Genomic DNA, 22,543 nt, shown 5'->3' with positions numbered 1-22,543 from the left:
GTTTTGACAGTCCACCCACGTTAAGTGCTTTGTGTCAAATTTAAAAATCTTCACTTTGCACTGGTCTATATTCCAACAATGAATCGCCTTCCAAACGAACAACACTAGCAAACTATCAAAACTTAGTATCAAAATGCGTGTTTTTTTTAAGAAAGTTCATCACGCGATTCTGCCATTTTATGGTTCGTTTAATAGGCCTACTGAGGCGGTTATGTCGCCTATCGTGACTTACTTTTGCATCAAATTAACAGTGTTGGACATTTAACCATAACCACTCACACTCTTACGTAGAGTGCGAACTAAGAACATATCGCAGTTGTATCGGCCCGTGTTATTGATAAACGTGAATTATCGATTCAGCGCCGTTTGCAGCAATTGAGTCTCTGGTACTCCACAACGTGAAAAGAAAGACTTAACACAACTCTAAATTTATGGTGAATGGGTTCTGGAGAAGTTGACCAAAGATCCACTTTTTTATCGAAAATTTGTATTCAGCGACGAAGTTAATTAAGTAAACGTAAACAACTAAAACTGGGTTTTTTAGAGTGAAGATATGCACCCAGAAAAAGTCACTGTTTGGTGCGTAATTATATAGGTTAGGTTAGGTTAAAGTGGCTGTTGGTTGGGAAGTCCAACACACTTAGACCAAAGTATGGTCCGTTGTGATACCACATGGAGAGGTGATTTCAGTGAACAGCTTATTGGGTGAACAAGACTTTTCGATTGAGCACTAGAAACCAACATTAATTTATTTATTTTGAGATACCGTCCGAAATATTACAAAATGTACACCAAAATAAGAATAAGTAGATGGACCATTTGAGGCGGAGCCGTGGCCAACAATTGCATTAAGTAACCTTAAAACAATTAAGATTTTATATATTTTTTTTTAATCTTCTATAGCTCTTAAAAAATCACTCGTTAGGACTGGAAGAAAGTATTCCTTGAATGCCTTAAAAACGATATTGGTAAAGGATAAAAGCTTATAACTTTAGAGAACTTCTAAAAACAGAAGAATATTTCTTGTGCATTTATATTTAATGTTTGATAGAAGGAAGACTTAAGCCATTCATTTTTGTATCAACTTTCATTACAATCATTCAGTATAATCAGAATACGACTTTTAAATTCATGCTTCATTGTTTGTTTTAACCTCGCATTTGTTGGCATGGGGTCATGAACCGCATGACTACATCCTTCTGAATATTCAATTTTACCGAACCCATATAAAGAAGAGGAAAAAGTAAACGTCTTCATCGACATTCATTAAATACAATAAAAATAAACACCACATATTATAAAATAACCACGAAGAAGTGGTCTTCAATTACATATTTTATTTTTGGGCCAAAATATTTCTTTAAAACGTATTTGAATGTACGTTTCTCTTTTTCAAAAAACGAAGTTTAAACATATATGTATATTATGATAGTTTTCTACTTTATAACAAACTTAATTCAAGATAATAATTATCCAAACAAAACATCCGAAGGAACATAGATATGAGTAAAAAATGGAATTAGAAATGACTCACACGAATGACATCCAAATTCTTTACGGTCGCATCGCCTACTCCAATGCGTTGTTCAATTTTCTTAGCTTTAACAAATTTGTTTTTGCTTTGGACTGCACCCACGACATTGTTCACATTTGCTTGATGGTTATCCGGGTCACTTAACGATCGACGGAGTTTAGAAACTGAAGCACGCTTCGCATGAAACGATCCTCTGATAATTCTCGCTAATTCATAGGCAGGATTGCGTTGATTGGTCTTTTCGGGTCGTGGTGGAGTGATCTTAAATGTCGGCACTAACGGTGGTTGCATTTCGAATGAACTGTCTGGTGATGTATTCCGACTGAGACTTCGGGAACCAGCTAAAGATATGCCATCATCGTTGTCTTCTTCATCGGCATCTGTGTCTTGATTGTAATGATGAAGTGCCTTACATCCCAACTTGGCTCTCATCATGACCGGCGATGGTGTTGCACTGCTACATCTAGATGGAGTGCGGAGTGTTTGAACCTTTTTCTTTGCCGAAGAAAAAAACTGCAGGACCTTGGAAGCTGATTTGCAGGTTGGACTGATGGGAACTTTTAAGTTATCAATTTGATTTATGTACAAACGCTTTGGTGTTTTTAGCGAGCCTTCATCATGACCACCACTACACCCACCACTGTCACTTGAGCCAATATCTGAATCTGTTGAAACAGCTGAATCCTTTCGTCGCATGTTCATGTTAATCGATGATGAGGATTTTTTTACCGGTGTGGAAGCCATCAACGTAACTATATCCAAATACTGTGCCTCTTGATGGTCTTTTTTTGATGCTGCTGCATTTCTTTCTTCCAAAGCTTTCACAAAGCGGTCTAGACTTTCACGGTCCAATTCTGTAACACATTTATGACGAATATGCGGCTTCGCTGTCAGTTTTGGTTGAATGGTTTTCACCTCAAAAGTTGTTTCGAAACTACCGGAATCATTGACGTTTGCAATTGACTGAACAAATCTTTCTACCATTATAGCCACAGATTTTGTATCACAGTTATGCTGAAAGTTCTTTATTCCTTTTACAGTTCTTGGTCTTGACTTAGTTAGTGGTAATTCGATTTGATTATTGACTTTCACCATCTTTTTAAGAAAAATATTAAATTCGATTTATTTTTTTAATTTGTAAAAATTTAAAATAAGATTTGTAGTATGTTTATTCTGAACGGCTGCGATGTACTGACTGAATGAGATCGAATAAATTCTTATTCCTGAGTGCTTCCGAATTCAACGAGTGCAGACATTATTTTGAGCGTTAATGCTCAATGAAGATGTCTATATATATCAAAAAAGAGTTCCTCAAAAACTAAAAAAGAACATTCAAGGGGTTGCTCTTGCTTGTATGAAGTATACATAGGTATTTCTTATTTCACAATAAGTTTACACATATTAAATTTTACATACTTTATGATGATAATGTATGACGAAGTAGGTGCGCAATGTTTTTTAACACGTGCGTTTTTCGCTATCAAATGGGTTATTCATAAATTGTCTATGTGAAGTGACGTGATGATCAACTAACATTACAGGTACGCCCATTTTTGAGATGAATTCGTTATAAATAAAATGAATTCAATAGAAAGGTATGTTAGTTGTTCCCTGTTTTCCTGTATTATGAATAAGGAAAGATGAGATTTATTTTGCAACAATAAATCTATGGTTGTTCCCGTATCAAAATTTCATTGAATTAGTTGGGCCTAAGTAATTCGGTATTTGGGTTTTTTTGTATCTATGCAAATTATGAACAAGATAATTTATGAGAACAGAGAACTCAAATATATTTGTATTTATTTAAATAAAAGCAAAGTCTATAAGCAGTAGGTATAAGTATGTGTAGGTACTGGATTTTTATTTTATTTCTCAGAGGTATTTTGTTACGTTTTATCCTTTAAACGGAAATATAACTCGAATGGATTTCTTTTAAATCAAAACATTTAATAGGATTGACGTTTTGCTATATATGACTAACTTTCTTAAAGAAGTATGTCCATGTATTTGCAAGCCAATATAGATACAATTATTCTGTTAAGGATAAACTTATTAAATATTATTATGTTACAAGTCTTGGTAAATGAATTTCGTTGTGTCGGCAGGAACTTAACACTAGCAATTTATTGTATAAACAATTATTTCTTTAAAAGAACCAAATGCAACAAAAGTTGTTCGTGCTCAATAAATTAAGAGACCAAGAGTCCTCTGTTTCAGGACATGTTTGAACTGTACCACTTAAAGAACTTTCAATGGTCATTTACGAGAACCTGGACCATCTATTCCTTCCTATAACGCTAGCGAACTTGACAATGATCTAACCTCAGCTATGAATATATCACTAGAAATTGCTTGTCCACTTATACTCATAAGAGGGAAGAGGAAACCATAATAGTGGGCCTCAGAGCTTGACTCGCTCAGAAAAGAATGTAGGAAACTCTTCAACCGGGCCAAATCCGCAAGACTAGCCACTTAATGGGATTCTTACAAAGTATCCCTAAGAATCTACAAGAATTCCTAAGCAAATCTAAGCGACGTTCCTGGCGATCCTTTTGTGGCACGGAAGAACAAACTTTTGAAGCCTCCAGGTTACGGAGGCTTCTTTCAACTAATCTAGCGATGCCAAGCTGCTTGAAAAATGCAGTCGGCTCCTGGACAAACTCAAGTAATGAATCGCAGAACTTACTACTAGATACTCACTTTCCGGGTAGTTATCCTACCGAAAGACCTTGGAAAGATTGATTGATATCCATTTAAGGGCATGTATTGATACAAGACTTCTGTGTTCGTCTCAACATCCCTACTGTAAAGGTAAATCGTTGGAAACGGAGTTAAACACTTTAGTACGCTCCATCGAATATTCCCTCCATCATAGAGAGTTCACTATGGTTGCTTTCCTTGAAATCGAAGGTCCTTTTAACAACGTGGGCACATCTGCATTGACATCTCTAAAAGTAGAAAGTTCGCTTGGGGAGTTAATTCATTTAATGCTGAATAGTAGAATAATTAACTCAAAACTGGGCAACTCTTCTGCCAGACGATTGGTTGGTAGGTGTTCTATCCCCTCTCCTCTGGAACTTAGTGGTAAATGCAACCCTAATTAGTCTGGATGCGGAGGGTTTCAGAGTGATTGCTTTTCCGGATAACGTTGCTATAGCGGTTTCAGGAAACTCTTATAAAATGGCTTATGGTGTTAACCCACAGGAAATACAAAATTATATTTGTTAACCCTTTCTATGTTTAAGGAATGCAATTTAAATTCTCAGACGAGGTTAAGTACCTAGGTCTTGTTTTAGATTAAAAAAAATAAATTGGAAACGCAATGCACAAGAAAGATTCAAAAAAGCTACTGTAGCTCTCTTTTCTTGCAAGAAAGATCTTGGTAATAAATGAGGCTTACAACCCAGAATCACGCATTGGCTATACACATCGGTAATTAGACCGATTTTAGTGTACGGTGTGGCAGTATGGTGGACTGCTTTAGAGAAGGCTATAAAACGCGACAAATTAGTCTCTTATTCGGCCTTCCCAATCATTTTAGCGTGTTACAAGTGGAATTTTTGGCGATAAAAGAAGTCTTGTCCTGGCCAATACTAGATTTAAAGCTTGCTATCTTTAAGCAGATCGCATATAAGTTCAATAATAGGTGTCATAAACGGACAATGTCCTATAGGACAAGAAAGAGGATAAAAAAGTTCTTTACCTTCTCTGTACATGCCCTGCTCTAGCTCTAAAATGTAAATTTAGAATTAACTAATCTATCTAAGTTATATAAGTATAATCTCCTTTTCACGTTTCGTAAGGGATTTAAACTGGTTTCATTGAGCTTATAGGAGAAGTCTCAAGATTCATATGGTACCACAATGCCACTTTAACCTAACCTAACCTAATGGTTATTTTGGAATGTTGTACAAGCTTTTATTACGGAAATTTTGGAAAAAAGGCGAAGAACAACATTAAAGACTTTTAATGATTCTTTGCCAGAAAATCGGTAGAAACAACTGAAATTTTGAAGACTTCAACAACAGACAAAAAATTTTTCTTCTGTCTCCGAAAATGGGCAGGTTTAGACAAAATAAGGGACTTGAAAGAAAGACAAGTTTTAAACATTTGATTTCCCAGCTAGCCAAGAAAAATCTCTCTAATTTTTCAAGTAAAGTTAATTTATGTCATAACAATCAGCTGTTGAACACCTATAATTAAAACTTTTAGAAATTATTTTCGCATGATAAAATAATACAATTGATACTTTCGCTAAATTATGGTGGAATTTCATATGACATTGACGATACAGAGTGGTAAAATATTTGTATAAATAAAAAATCATTTATTTCTTTACTAAACTTTTCCTTCTTTTGTAGACTCGGAATTTGCAAAAATTACATTGAGGGGAAACTTTTTGATCCTAATTGTACGATCATTGTGGATGGTACCCCTACCCCTAGTACTTCACCATCAGCTTTCCCTTCACCGGCCTAGATGATTATGTAAGAAATGATAAAAGTTTACATATATTTTATATGGGAAAATCAAATTGGTGTTTCTATGTTACACACTCCAAGGCACTTCATTTAAAGAAATAGGTGCACGTGCGATTTTTTCGTATATTCAATTTATATTTCAAACAAATACCAATCCGGATACATACACCTAATTAAAGCTTTTTTTTATATTTGAGAACAAAGACAAAGAAATTAAACAACATATTCAGTCATTTAACTCTGTAAGTTTCTTATATCACAAGAAAAAAAGGTGTGACGATCTTTACACACAACGATTAGTCATTGTTAATTTATGCAAAGAAATAAAAGTATTCACGAAACGTAAGCTTAACTCAATAATAACAAAAACAATCTATACATATTTGTATTGAGGAACATCTTTCGACAGTGGGACAGCGCGCTTTTAAAGTTGGCCATGAGTGAAAAATAGTGGTTTAATTTTCTTTTGTATGAATTAAGAATTTAAATTGATAGAGAGAAAACTACGCAAGCAATTGGCCAAGTTGTGAAAAAATTTGAAGAGATTGCATTGTTCACAGATATTGCCGAATTCCTCGTTGTTCTCAGAAATAAGGACTGTCTTACTGAAGCCAGCTGACCATTTACAACATCATAGATACGTGGAATGGGTGCTTGTACAACAGACGGTGCAGTGGACGGCGATTTTTCGAACAACATTTTCTTCAGCGACGAAGCACATTTCATAATACTAGGTGGGTGGGGGTTATAAGAATCATCACGCCACGTTAAATCGGAGCTTTATGGTCATATGATAACCGACTTTTGTTTGCTTGCTATTGAAGAAAACGACTTGCGAGAATATATGGTTTCAACATGACGGTACCATATGCCACACAACTCGAGAGAATATGGCTTTATTGCTAGAGAAATGTCCCTACTGCATAAGTTCTCGTAGTGGCGATATCAACTGGCCACCAAAGATCATAAGATCTCACACCGCTGGTCTTTTTTTTGTGGGGCTACGCGAAAGACAGGGTTTATGCAGATAAACCTTTAACTCTTGAGTACTTAAAAACAAACATTCGTCAAGTTATGGCTGAGATACGGCTTAATATGTGTCAAAAAGTGTTCGAAAACTATTTCAAAAGAATCGATGCTTGTAACAATTCGGGTTGAGTTTATTTAAATGATGTAGTGTTTCACACATATTGTAAACGTTCAAACTATATTATAAAAAAGAAATATATTTTTTTATTTACGTTTACTTTTGAAACCGAAAATGGATTTCTGTATTTGATTTGATATTTGAGCTAATTTCTTGAAATTTTTTAAATAACATCCTGAAAACATGGAAGTTTCAAACCTTTTTTTAAATGTAGAATTGATTGAATTGCAATTTTATTAAAAGGTGGACTATTGAAACATTCCCATAATTTTAACGTTTTTGTTTAATTTTAATATATGTGTATTTTGTAAATAACTCCAAGTTTTATTTAATTATTAATTTGGTCATTAAAAAATACAATTAGCATAGACAACATTTGTTTTTCTTCATGTAATAACTTGTATTATAAAATCGCCATATTGGCCCCATAGTTCGTTGTCGCGTCGCCTCGTCAACAATTTGTTAACTTGCCATTTATATAAAAACTGATCAATCGATCAGCCGTAGTTCTAAGAAAATGAAAGGCTTCGTGACAAATAATATGAAATACCTAGCTTATTGCATTTTTAATACTTTCATAAATAATCCGTCATAGTGAAAATCAATTACAATCCAAAAAGGAATGATTAAAATTGCATTCCATTTAAATTGCTCCAAACACATCTTCTCAATATTTAAACAAAAAATCCACACTACGCATTTTTTGAATTCGGTTCGGAACGAAAAATTTTAATTCAAGTACATCGCCTTCGCCAGTCATTAAATTTACTTTGAAATATTTATATAATAAAATTTGAAATTCTTACAAATTGTCGTCATTAGCATCATCTTTGCAAGATTCTTCGAACCGAAACGAAAATATAATTTGTTTGAATATGTGTAGCAATAACGAACAATAATCTGGAACTTAAGCATTTAATAATAATTTTCCAAAAATTCCACCATTCACACTAATTCGCATCTGTATCTACGATTCAATTGTTTCGCAAGTATTTTTCCAATATACTACAACATATGTTTAATGATTCACTTAGACGTTAAGCACTTTAACATTTTCAACTCTGCGAAAAATGAAAACACCAATAAACAAATAAAATCAAATTTTCGGCAGAGAATTCTTCTTTCTTTTCTTCTTCGACGGAATTTCATTCATCGATCTGCTAAGAGATTTCCAGGTAGATTTATTAAATTATTTATTTAGAAAATAAGAGCGGATCGCGATCGGAAGCGGTGCCGTTTTCAAATTCGATTTTGAACAATGAATAGATGCGTAGATAAACTTAAATTCGATAGATTGATTATAAACAAATAAGTAATTTTCTTGATATTAATTTTTATAGATTTCCGCTTTAAAGGTAGCGTTCGATGGAAATTTTAAAGTAAACTGAAAGCGATCGATAGAAATCGTGTAGTTGAGACTCGTGGTTACTACAACCGGCAGCGGCGGCGGTGGCTCAAGGTGGTTTTAAGTACGATGACGAATTCAAGAAATATCATTATGACCTGTGTTGTGTGGAGAGAGAGTAGTATAGAGTGGTTGTGCGGGGTGCAACAGCTCGTGCTTCGATACTTCTCGGTTACAGGTGTGTTTTATAATTTTTTTCTCTTGTCTCAGTTGCTGTTGTAGACCATACGTTGTTGAATAAAGTGTGTGTTTCGGCATTTGGTCAGCTCGTTGCTACATTACGGTTCATGCGGTTAGATCTACATTCTGCAATAGTTTAAAGGCTATAAAGTGCTTGCGGTTTGATTTCACAATCACATAAATTGCGAGCAAATAAGCAGAAGGAAACGTTTCTTCCGCTTTCTATTAGATATTTGTGTTTAATGAAGAATCAGAATTTTGATTAAATACAGACATGTAAATGTACTGGATTAAACGTATTTGGAGCGTTAATACCTCACAAGCTCAAAACAAATTTTCGAACTATGTAATTAGAAGAGCTGCTCAAGAAGTACGCCCCTGCTTTCAGTTCGTATATAAGCTACCCTTTAAATCTTCAACATTCTCGCTGTTTAGTTCATGATAAGAAGAATGTTTTATTGGCCGAATTTTAAAATACCTTGACACATCAAAAATGGAAGGGCAAACACACTTGAAAATTCTTCGCGTCATTTTTGGTCCCCTCTGCATAGATTGAGTGTGGAGAAACATATACAGCGACAAAAAGTAAGGGCTGTACAGCAACACTGAGTTGGTCAAAAGAATAAATGTCCAACGACTTAGATGGCTGGGTCATGTAGAACGAATGGACCACAAGGTGTTCTAATCCAATCCCGAGGGACGGCACAGTAGAGGAAAATCGCGAATCAGGTGGCACACGCTGGTGAGAGTGGACCTCAAATAACTTAGCGTGCAAAACAGCTGGCTGGAGATGCATGTTGGTTGAGGCCGTTCCCGACTGTAGCGCCACCTTAAGTTATTAAGTAAGTAAACATTCAGTAAAGTGCTGGCATACCGTTTATTAAATATTTAGATATTCCCGCACGTTTTCTCGATCCCGTGATACTATTCATAATTTTTGAGCCAATTTATTTTAAGGCTGTTAGACATTGTATAGGTGTTTGTGAAATATTTGTTCAGACGTACATGACTATGGTTGAAACTAGCCTTCGACCACAGGAAGTCTTAAATTTCAAATATGACTTCTTTGAAAAAATAAAATAAAATTTCTATTTTATTGACACACGTTTTTTTACATTTTCAGGAACTGAACAAATTCGTAAAATATCTTGTTTTTAACTTACAAAAAATATGAATTTGAACAAATTTGTACTTCAATTAGTTTTGGTAACAAACTTTTAGTGAAACTGAACTAATAACATTTCTACAAATTTCCTTTTAAAAACAATACATTTACATATACAATTGAATAGAACAAACATTGTGTGAAACAGAAAAATAGACTTTAGGTACTACAAATAATGTTAAAAAAGGGATTGTTATATTAATTTTTTTTTTAAATTCATCAAATAGACTACAGTTCGTGCCTGCCGCTCGGAAAATAGAGTATTGGTCAGGTATATTCATTTATATACAAATGAGTTTTTTCTTGGAAGTGCTATTTTCAATCTTGCAACACTTTTCATGCTTAGTTTGAGATTCGAACGAAACGTTAATTCGAGAAACTAGATCTATTCGTTCGAATAAAATTTGTTTGTTTTGACTATCGATTGAAAAAATGTATTACTTTAAATTTATTATTTTCGAGGAATCTTATTCTTAATTCAAAGTTTGTCACAGATTAACATTTTCTAAATTAAAAAATTAAGTGATTTTAATAAAATGAAAAAGAAAAATATTCAGGGGATGAAATTTAACATTTTGTTAACTAAGGTACATAACTATTTTTGTTTACATTTATATGTATATCGTGTTTGTAACGTTTATAACTCTTTTTGTTAAAGGTGGCCACAGACGACGAACATGCTCTCGCAACATGCTCGCCTGCGTTCCTCCACAGACGGCGAACATTGTTCGCGAACATTCATTTCGTTTTGAATCTCCGAGGAGGAAACATCATGTGTGATGAAAAAGCGCAAGTCGTTGCCCTTATGATGATTTACCTTTGCGGAAAGAAAACAAATCAAGCAAGTTCTCGCCTGTATCATGCACGCAAAGATTTATATTTTTTTTTCACACTGTCAATTGTCGCACTTTGGTCTATTTCTTTATATTTTTTTAGTAAATTGTTCCAAGATTTATTTTTTTCAATTTTATTTTTATAATTATTGTCACACACACAATTCCAAATCGCATCTTCACCGCGCAAAATTTGAATGAATTCATCAATGAAATCACGGCTTACTGTCGCCATTGTTTTTCTTCCGCGATGTGCACTCCACGAAAATCTGAATTAAAATGAAGTTTTGCTCGCGAACATCGCCACAGACGACGAACATTGAAACCGGCGAACACGATGAAATCGAAATTTTTCGGCAACAGCGTGCCGCTCGCGAACAACCCCACAGACGACGAATTTAGCGTGAGCACGAACGTGTTGCGCGAGCAAGTTCGTCGTCTGTGGCCACTTTAAGTTATCAATTACAAAATTTCAAAAGGTACATATTAATTTAGCTATTCACTAGGAAATATGTGAACGACACAAAAATGACATTTATATCGAATCATTTGAAAGTCAAACTCTACTTAGTTTTCAAAAATACATGAACTTTCTATTGAACCGGGAAACTTTCAAATCGTTCAAATCTCAAAATAAGATCTTCTCGAATTCGACTAACTTTCGATCCAAAGCAAATAACAAAATAAGCGTAACTCAACTGAATTATGTTTACATATCATTCTCATGCTCTATAAATTTAGCTAAGAAAACTCTCAGAAATCTTATAAATATAAACTGGCATAAAGTGCTGGCCTTTCGGGTAGAATTTATTCGAGCTAATAAGACAATTGCCCAAACATTGAAATCAAATTTAGGACATAATGGCAAACTCCTATAAAGCTAAATTCTTGACCATAATATTGTATGCGTTTTATTTTTCTTGAAAACCACATGTCTAAAAAACCAACCTTTTCTATTATCACCTATTGTACTCTTTTAATAAACTTATTACGTTCAGAGAGCATTACAGACACTCAATAAAAAAAAATAAGTTTGCTTCATTTGAAAATCATATTCCTCAGTGCAAAACAAAATATTTCTCATGTCTAACCAATTGATCAGTAGTGTAAAATAAAATCGACAAGGAGATTCCCTAAAATTGTTGGCGAAGAAATTAATTTTTTTTTCTATAATGACATGTGTATGAAATTCATGAACAGGGGGCAAAAGTCAACATTAAATTTCCTATCGGTTGACTGATTCTTAGGGTTTCATATTATGTATGGGTAGGTACATAATATTATAAAAATATGTGTATATTTTTTGTATAATATTATTTTTATAGGAAACGACAAGTGTTTTTTGGCGGGTTGTGAATCAGGTGGTTTTATTTTTTGCCCTTATAATGGGGATGTTATATATTTGTTATATACGTTTTTTGTTTTACTATAACACGACGCCCTAGTTAGAGGCACAGCATTATTTACAAAGGAACTCTTAAAGAAAGGTTAATTTTGTTATAAGAACAGGAAATTCGTTCCTATTATTTAAAACAATGCATAGTCTTTGGTTGTTTGCGAGTTTGAGACTTATATTTTTAATAAATATATTTGTCTTAGTTAATCAAATCAAGTCTTTTATGGGTAATTTGAATAGATTTTTTATTTATTTGAAAAAGTATTTTTAGAAAAACAAAATATTCAGAAATGTACACAAGTACATTATTTATTAAATTCGTCCTTATTACATAGTAGTACTCTTGAAACAGTTAGAAATTGAAATCTACATTTCATGTGCAAAGTTCTAAATTTGGTTCTTAATTTAGTATTTAACTATTGTATTTATATTGTAATTTAAAATTTAAATAAATATTTACAGTTTCAAATGGAAAATAAAATGTAGTTTTTGTTACAGTTTATTAAATAAAGAGCAAATAGTAAAATAAGTTCAATATTAGCCTGGACAAAAAACAAAAAAAAAAAATAAATTTATTTTTTTTTAAGATTTACTAAAATATTGCTAGTAATTTTATTTAGCCAACTCTTTTTTTTTAATCACTTCAGCACATCTTCTAGGCATGGATTTAATTAAATTGCTTATTATATTGTTTGTGACATTTTTGAAGCCAATTTAATTTGATCAAACGATCGTTTTTATTTTTGCTATTAATCTTTACAATTCGTCGATATACAATTTCCAATAGATTTTCTGTGGAGTTGAGATTTTGGGACAGTGCTGACCATTGTTGGTAACACGTCAATCTGGTTTTAAACGTATGCTTTGGGTCGTTGTCCTGTTGAAATATCTATTTCAGGGGGAACTGATCCTCAGCATGTGGCAGCATTACATTTTGCAAAATGGCACGGTACATAAAACGATCTATTGTACCACCTTTTTGGTGAATTGGTCCCAGTCCATGCCCTGAAAAACATCCCCACAACATTACGTTACTCTTCCCTGTTTTAAAGTAGATTTGGTGTAACGTGGATTTAGTGATTCTTTGCCTGTCTGCGAACACGACGGAAACCGTCGGAACCCTTGAAATTGAACTCTTCCGAAAAGAGTACGATCTTCCATTTTGTAACGGTTCATGTAGGCATGACGACATTTCAATCTGGCCAGCTTGTTTTTGGTGGAAACAAAAAGCTTTTTACAACTCTGACAAACTAGTCCACCATCAACAATTCGTCTCCCAATTGTTTTTTGGATTTGTAAAATTATATTAATCGGCAAATTAATCGGATTTTGAAATAGAATAATTTTCCTATATTTTAATTTGACTCATGCCACTTTTATATTCTTTTATAATTTTGTCTTTAATTTCGTTAGAGTATTTGTTTTTCGGCCATTTTACAAACGTCATTTAAGAACATTGATTAGCTTGCCCGTGAACTGAATAACTCCTAATAAGTGGATTCAACTGCACTCGATTGCAAATAGCTTCAATATGAGCAATGGATTTTATAGTTAACGGACTAACTTTTCTCTATTAATTAGAAAAAGAGAGATAGCAATAAAAAGTTGCTTTTGTTTTGACCAACACAAAATTGGGTTAACTGTTCAACTTATAAATCTGTACAACTTATGTCATATATGTATATTTAAATGGACCGTTATGAAAATGTTATTCTGTTGTGGTCTATTATGAAGTATGTATGTACATACATAATGCATTAAGTTTTGGAAAAAAAAATAACATGATTTGTTTAAGTTCTTAATTTTTGAATGACATTAAGATGGAGGTAGTTTTAGTTGTTTATGTTCTGGCCAACACTGTATATACAAAATTAATTTACAAAACAAAAAACGCTCTAATATATAAGATCCGTTCGCTTATTTTCTGCACTAAAATTCGTAAAAAGAGATATTTAAAAGAGTGAGGGTAAAATTCTCTCACAAAAAGACAAAACTACAAAAAAGTAAGCGAACGGGAAAACGACAAGTTTTTTCCAAAATTTGGCTGTCAAAAAAAAAATATAAATTTTTAAACATCCTCGTTTCATTTCGTGTTTAGAATTTATTTATAAATTAAGACAACATGAACTTCAAGGAACATCATGCTGGTCTTTTTTTGTATGAAAAAAACTTGAATAAATTAAAACTTGAAAATTGCAATTTTGTTGCTGTTCTTTGGGAAAAGAATTTTCAATTTATAAGTGAAAAATTTGACAATTTTCACAAATCAAAAAAGAAATTTCTTAGGCTAAAATTAATAGGTTGGGGAAATATATTACTCTCTCGTGAGCGCTCTTTTTTACGAAAAACTACGAAAGTTTTGAGTACGCGAACAGGATTTAGTTAAATTTCGTAAAATTAGACTGTTTTACGAAGGTACGCAAACGGACCTATAATTAAATTTGAAATCAAATTGCGTTTGAATTTCTGAAAAAAAATTTGTAATCTTTAAATATAGGAAATATATTTTTAAACAGACTTTTTGGATAAATGAGCAAGTTTGGCCGACCAAATCGTACATTTAATTTATACAGGAGATGTTTAATTATTTTCATTTTTGAATAAAAAAAAAGAAAGTTTAATAATTTTCAAATTTTATTCAAAAGAAAATGTATGAAACTCATCCATTTATAGTCGAAAGTCAATAGGTTAATTCTACCATCGAACGAAAAAATGTTTTTTTTGAATACCATTTAAGATAGTTCCTTTAAGTGGTCCGTGGTACAAATAATATTCAATAAGCCTTTAATAGTAAATTAATATTAAAACAACAAGACCTTGTCACTTATATAATAACGGAAATTATACCTCAATACTTTTCAATTAAGTTGCTTGTCAAATCATTGAAATACTATATGGATGTTTTGTTTGTGTACTGTTTCACTTAAACATGCGTCATATACACAATAAATTGTTCTTATCTTATATTAAATAATGTCATGACATCAACATTGATTAGATTTTTTGAAAATAATCAAAAAAAAAACATATTCACTTATTTTTCAACTCATGTGGCTGTTAATTGAAGCCTTATCGGAATTAAAAGAAAACTATGTATACGTACAAACATGATGATGGTGCAACATGACGACAGCAATAATTATAAAAGTCGAAAATTAGATATGCATATTAGGGAGTCCCATATTTTCCTAATTCATTTTTTGGAACGCACACAGAAGAAACCAGAAATTTTCGAATGGGCCAATGACCGGATAAAATTGGAAAATATTTATCTTTTAGGACGTTCCAAAAATATGAGTTTATGAAATTACGGACACCCTAATGTACATACAAATATTTTACTGAGATAGCAACATTTTCGAACTAAATTATTTCAACGGTTAAACAGAGTAGTGGTCTCGATCTTAAAATATACGATCATGACTATAGACGAATATAAGACAGGTCGATGTCGGTTATTTGTTTAATGACATGGCTTCGTTCATAAGGAAATGTACAGGTGCCTTCTTGTTCATTATATACTTAGCATGAGAATTGTGTAGTGAATACCTTAGTAAGCGAACCAGAAAAAGTAGAAAATTTTCTTCCCAAGATTTTCTTTCGTTTCTTGTTTTGGTCATGGTTAGTGAGTTAGTGAGTAGATATATAGTTTCAAGTTGATTGTTTTTCTTATTGCAGTTGATTTCTTAAGAGAAATTGTTAAGGATATATTGTTTGCTTGTAAAAAGTTGTATGCCCTTGGCTGATTTTAAAAACTATCTAATGAAACCAGGGGAATTTAAAGTATATAATTTACTGAATATGCAGAAAGTTATTCGCTTTTGGCACATTATGAGAAATAATATGTTAGTTCTTAAAAAGAAAATATATGAGTAGAATAGTTCATTCCTTTGCGTGACTGAAGAAATAAGACAAATGCTGGATAAGGACTTTGTAATTTTCTTAGTCCTGCTTAATTTTTCTAAGGCTTTTGACACTGTAAACCACGTTATTCTGTGTAAAAACCTTATGCAGCAGTTTCGTTTGTTTGCAAGTTCCGCTAGGCTTGTATAATTTTATTTGACTAACAGAAAACAAGGAGTTTAAATTAGTGACTGTTTGTCTAGTTTTTTACCTAGTTCGTCCAATGTTCCTCAAGGGTCGATATTGGGTCCTCTACCATTCTGTATGTATATCGATTAACTTCAACGTTTTATCAAAAACTATTCCTGTGATCTGTATGCCGATGACTTCCAACTTTATTTCAGTTGTCCTCTTGGACTCATTGGACATATCACCCCTAATATCAATGAAGGCCTTGGCGAAATTTCAAACTGGTCTTACTTAAATATGTTTTTTCTTGAACCCTAAAAAATCAAAATACGCAGTGATTTCTAGAAAGATTCTTGTGATCTCCTTTACTTTCCATCGATTTTTGTAGGTAATGACCACATTGAATACGTAAGAACTCTCTAACAATTTATAGTGCCCTACGCATTTTATGAGTGACCCAGTATTTTACAGCAGTAAACACACGCTTGTTGGCTGCCAAGATTTCATTAATATTTTATATGGTTTTGACATATATTGCAACTGCAGTCTTGATAGTAAACGTTAACTCAATGTTGCTTTTAATAGTATTGTTTGCTATGTTTTCGACCAACGAAGATATGACAGTGTATCAAATTTTGCTACCCTGCTGCTAGATATATCTTTTGATAGTAATCTTATCTCTTAATCAAAAGTTCAGAAAGCTAGTGAAATTTGGAAATGAGAAGGTAAAGGAGATTGGGCACTTTCTATAGAAGTCTGGGCAGAGGTTTAGCTCAATACAAAATCATTTTTTTTGTTCAATAACCGCTTATAACTGCCGACATGTAGACTGATAATAGTACCAAAAGATGGATCACAAAATTGTCTTTCAATGTATCAATATTTCTGTTGCACATTTCAATTAATTGCAGGAACTTTTCGAGCCCTCCTAAATCATGAAATACTATTTTCATGATATCGAGTCAATTAAATAGTCTTGTAAAATCAATATGATGCACCTGCTAGGTGTTACACCAGAATGTCTGAATAACCTAGACAATTTGGAAAAACAGGACGACAACCAATAATAATATCATCAAATTTAAAATGCATTCACCTAAATTTAAGCTACAATTTTCTGTGGTCATTTTTAATGGTTAAAGTTCTCAAAACTGTATTAACTAGAAAAACATGACACAGCATAAATTAAAAATAATTGTGTCATAGTATTGTGAAAAAAATCCGTTCTATGTTCACTTTTAATATTTCAAAGCATTTGAAATTGACTGACAAATTTCACACTTTTCTACCCTTCTCACTAATTTTGTTTTAATAGTTGCGAAATAAAAGGTATCACATGAAATAGATTATACAAGTCAGTTCATAATTGTCTCTTACATTTGTTGAGTACTCATTTCTAATCAGAATGAAATATCCGTAGTTTTTTAAGAGCTTAAAAAAATAATATTGAAATTAATTTAAATAAGCTCATGACATTTATTTTTTAAACATGATTTAATTGACAATATTCATCCTGACTTTATTAAAATTATCTTAACCCTGCTGCTTGCTAACAAAGCTCACATATTCAGCACAATTACAATGTCCTTTACATACCCCACTTTTTGGAAGATGTCCAAAATTATCCCTATCCCAAAAGAGCAAAAGATAACTCGTGACTCCTCTGCAGTCAGGATTTTGGTTTGGACATAGTTGCGTTTCAGCTTTGCCTAATGTGTCCGATCCGATGACATTATAAAGTTTACTACGTTTACCACGCATTTGATTGCGTAAATTCTGTTTGTAGACATTGACTCTTTTTCGGCTCAAAAGTTAAAGGTAGCATTTAATGCCACTGCTCGATTCGTTTTTAACCTGCGTAGATTTGATCAGGTCTCGTTTCAGGCTCGTCAACTTTTTAGTTTCAACCTGGAAGCTTTCTTCAAGTATCGGTAATTTGAAAAGAGTCTAGATTACATATTTAACAGTCTTAATTATTATTTTTCAAGTCGTTTTATATTATTGTTGCATGTTTGACATCGCACAGGCACTATTTTTGTTCATGCTGTTAGGCTGTGGAATAATCTTCCCAGTCATATGAGGTCTACAATTGAATATTTCTCGAACTTGAACTGAAATACACTTTTAATATTATGTAGGCACTCATTTTTACTTCTTCTTGCGACAGTTTTAATTTATTTTTCTTTCATTTTGTAAGATATTTTTTGATATACATATTTGATGTACAGCTGCTTTATAAATAAATAACTATCAAATATCAATGACAGTTATTTATCGCAAAATTAGGTAATCAATAAAATTCATGAAGATATTTTAGTTATTTAATGCCCATGATTTGTAAGTAAGAACGGTTAAAGCTATTCTCTTTTAAAAAGAATAAAATGCAATTCATAAGATTAAAATATTTAAACTTACTATGAATATCCTTCCAGTCAAAAAACTGTTAGCTTATACATATGTATGTCTAAATAATTATAAATTATTGTATTAAATTATTATTTGCTTATTTAAAATATGTTTCTTATTTTATGTTAAATTATCTTTTATTTATTATCTTTATTAATTTTTTTAAATATTTATTCTTGGATTACTCCACTAGAATACTACTTAAAAGAAGTATAGTATTATTATACCCTTGTCATGATGGATGGATTTTTAAAATTATATAATAAATCATGCCTATCATAAGATCCCTTCGGTTCGAAGAAATCCCCGAATGAAAAATTCCGCTACGAATCACGAAAAAAAAACAATCAGAAGATCCGAAGGGATTTGAAAAAAGCATTGCCTGATTCAAGAAAATCAGCCTTCATTTTCGAAATCAGCTGTTTTAAAATCCCTTTTACGTTAAAAAAAATCTTTATATTTCCCTTAATTCATTTTTTAACCTTTCCTTATTTAGAAAAATTGAGTTTTGCGCCCTTTTTGCGATTAGAATATTTTCTTATCAACTTGTAACATTAATTCGATTGAAAATATTATATGAAACTACTAATAAAACTAAAACATTTGCGTCTTCAAATAAAAATTCCCAAATCAAAATCAAATGGGGTGGCGCAACAGTCCGTTGTGAACCAGGACCATTCATTTCCATTGATATAAACAAAGACGCCTTCCAATACGTGTTGGAAGAACCTGAAGCTATAGCCAGGTGTGTTATCAATATCGATGACACCAATGTGTCGATTGAGTGCATTGTTAAGATTTTTGGCTGAAGGTGGCTATCAGCTTGGCACTGTCAATGATTTTAAGATTGACATTTTCTATAAATCTCACAAAAGTGTTAAATTATGTCCCAAGTGAATTAAGCTTTATATGGATGACGTTTAAAAGATAGAAACAAAAGGGGAGTTTTTTTAAAGGCTGGTTTTCCTATGCGTCGATGGAACCCACATAAACGCCTGCTTAAGAAAAGGAAATTTTAACCTTGATGTAATTTTTGTTTATTTTATTGGTGTTTATTTGTTGTTTTCGACCTTTAAAATCGGAAATAAATAAAATAATAAATAAAAAATAGCACGACTAAGTTGAAAGAACTCACATTTTTTTAAATAACTGATTTTGTTAGTCTACGAAAGAAAAAACCATGAATAACAATAATAATAAGAGTTTGAAAGATATATTTATGAATTAAGTATCATTAAATGTACATAATATACAAAAGAAAAAAAAATAATATGCATTCCAAAACTCGACCATAATCGCATAGTCAAAGTATTGATCTTAATCACATTTAATTTAAAAATTATGCTCACCGCATGATTGTCCTCAGAGTATAATCCACAAACGAGATCAAGCACATTATTAAACGACATTCCATTAAATGTAATTTTAGATATCCCTTCTTGTTGCAGATACTTCCGCTCTAAACATCCACGCAAATTCAAAACGAATTAATGCATTTACACATGCAAATTTATTTTTTGGCCGTGATGTTTTTGTCTTAAAACTAAAGGGATTTTCTGTTTTGATTTAAATTATGACTAGTAAAAATAGATAAACTTTTCAGTTGATTTGTTTTGAACGACAGTTTTGAATGATTTCTCAACACAGACAAAAACAAACACTCCGCGTTACAGAAACAAAAAAGATATACTTAGGTAAATAGTATAAGATGATAATCTAAGATCTTCAATTGTTCACTCACTAAATACAAAAACACTGAGCTTACTAGCTGACAACTCAATCCGTTTAATTAATAACGAAAGTTTGATTTCAACTAACGAACAATTGATGATATACGGTGGTCAGCAAATAATATTTAAACACGGTATGGGCCGTTTGTATTTTAGTTTTCTATTAGATACATTTTTCACGATTAATTGGCACAAATTAAGTGAGTTAAATGACACTGCATTAATGTAACAATTTGTTGCCCTCTAAACGGACCGATTCTACGTTTCAAATTTACTTGACAACACAACGAAATCATATATGTATATAAGAAAACATACATAAATATGATAAAAGTGATGTCATCTATTTCCGGAGATGATGACAAGTTCACAATTAAGATGAGGGTAGAGAATGAAGTTTTGTTTTTTATGAAGTATTTAGCGTACGAGTTTTGGCACGTTTGCTTTCTATAAATCTGATTACAAACAAAATTTTAAATACTTACAATAACTACACGAATAGTTACTGCGGACTATTGAAAGACTAATTTATAAATGTGGAGCTCACCAAAAACGACAATGTGATACAAATTTTTCTCCTATCAGTTTAAGATAAGGGAGAAACTTTTTTAAAGTTTAATAAAAGCAAAGCTCAGAAAGCATTCAAACGCTTCATTTTCTACGATTTGGCAAATATGAGTTTTGGGGTGTGCTTTATGATAACGACATGCAACATATAGAGCAAATAAAATAAGAACCACTTGTGCGTGCAGTCTTTATTTAATTGTAATTGTCGGCTCAAAATTGATTATGAATTCTCTCTCACTTAGTGAAATATAAAGTGGTCTTTATTTATAATTTTTAAGTTGCCAAATTTTATAAAATATTTTATACTGTGAACATTCTTTTAAAAATGTCTGTTTTAACTGTTTATGTTTCATATTGTTGACTAATTTTTAAGAATTGATTACATTTCAAAAAGATTATATACCAAATAGTTCAGTAATCATGTCGTGTTATCTTATTGGAAGGGAACTGTACATTAGGACCTGTAATCTTCACTTTCTGTTGAGTTTGTGATGCTTTCGTTGACCAAATAACTTATCTAACTCTCCAAACTTAGAAGCTGAATTTGACATGGTTTTAAAAAGATAACCATAACAAAATCTTAAAAATTTATACTACATTGATCGATCATCTCACAACTGCTAGGGCAGCGGCCTTTATATTTGTTTATATGTATGTATATTTATGATGAGGGACTAATAAATAACTTAAATGCGATACATAAATTAACGTGTTCAAAGTAGAGGTATATTCGTCGTTGAAACGAAACTTATAGGTAATGGTAAATTCGATGATTGAACTTTTTGTTGATATCTTCAAATTTGTTTAACTTATTACAGAGTAATACATATAGTTGCATTCATAAGCAGACCTCGTCAATCTGCATTACAAATGGTAGGTATGGTAGCATATTTTGGCTTTTAAATTGATAACAAAATATTATTTACCTACCGAAACACACAGCGTCGTTGTTGAAGAAGCTGATGTGTACTCGCCTTAAATTATTACCAATTCTGTTGTAATATCTGAAGCATAGACGGAGCTGCTGTAGATGTCAAACTACCAGCTGAGCCATCGCGGCCATTTCCTCATGGCGTTGTGTACTGTACGGTCGTGCTTAGGATCATTGCAGATTTTTAAAAGTATTTTTCAAGTTTAAATTATCATTTATTATGAGCGAAGCTAAAGATAATATTAGTGATGACGAGCATTCTAGAAAAAGGAGCAACAAAAAAAGGAGGAGCGTCAGATATTCTAAGGCTATAAAATCATTAGCTGCAACCTCGGGTTTTGTGGAACTAAAAGTGAACGTGAATAAGGGAAAAGATTACCTCGCTTCCACAGTAAAGTAATGGCCGCATTGTCAAATGCATTATTGGAACAAAAGGCATTACTCAAGTCCGGGTTGCAGTCTATTATTGATTGGGCGTTTAAGTCACCGATTGAATTGATACCAAATACTCTTTATGAACATTTCACTACAATATTCGGATCTTCGTCTGTAATTTGTATGGTCATAAAGACCAGAAAGTAAACAACTCAAATAAAGGCCAAGGCAGAAAGTTTAATTCTTCCTATCGTTCCAAAGAAGACGACAGAGACAATAAATGATTCAGGTTCAAATTTCAGAGGGAGTCAGTTGCAAACTTACCAAGAAAGATGGAAGGATTTGGGTGCGAACTCTTTTA

At 32.3% G+C, this 22,543-nt stretch overlaps 1 protein-coding gene across 4 annotated transcripts in view; it reads right to left on the bottom strand.

The window, feature by feature from the left end:
- LOC129943340 (regulator of G-protein signaling loco) overlaps positions 1-22,543 on the bottom strand; it is a 56,413-nt gene that overhangs the window by 19,275 nt on the left and 14,595 nt on the right. Inside the window, exons 1-2 of one of the 4 annotated variants that reach the window (XM_056052701.1) lie at positions 7,969-8,536; positions 1,535-2,629 (exon numbers count right to left, since the gene is read on the bottom strand). The exons of 2 other annotated variants lie outside the window; for them this stretch is intronic. In XM_056052701.1, the coding sequence (XP_055908676.1) occupies positions 1,535-2,629 (1,095 nt within the window). In that variant the 5' untranslated portion in view covers positions 7,969-8,536. Of the gene's footprint in view, positions 1-1,534; positions 2,630-7,968; positions 8,537-19,928; positions 20,760-22,543 lie in introns of those variants that run through there. One more of the 4 variants, XM_056052702.1, reaches the window with a different exon arrangement.

This window comes from Eupeodes corollae, chromosome 1, assembly GCF_945859685.1.
Source record: "Eupeodes corollae chromosome 1, idEupCoro1.1, whole genome shotgun sequence".
In the NCBI taxonomy this organism is placed as follows: domain Eukaryota; kingdom Metazoa; phylum Arthropoda; class Insecta; order Diptera; family Syrphidae; genus Eupeodes; species Eupeodes corollae.
Note: the sequence above shows the minus strand (reverse complement) of the source record. Positions and strands in the feature narration are given on the sequence as shown.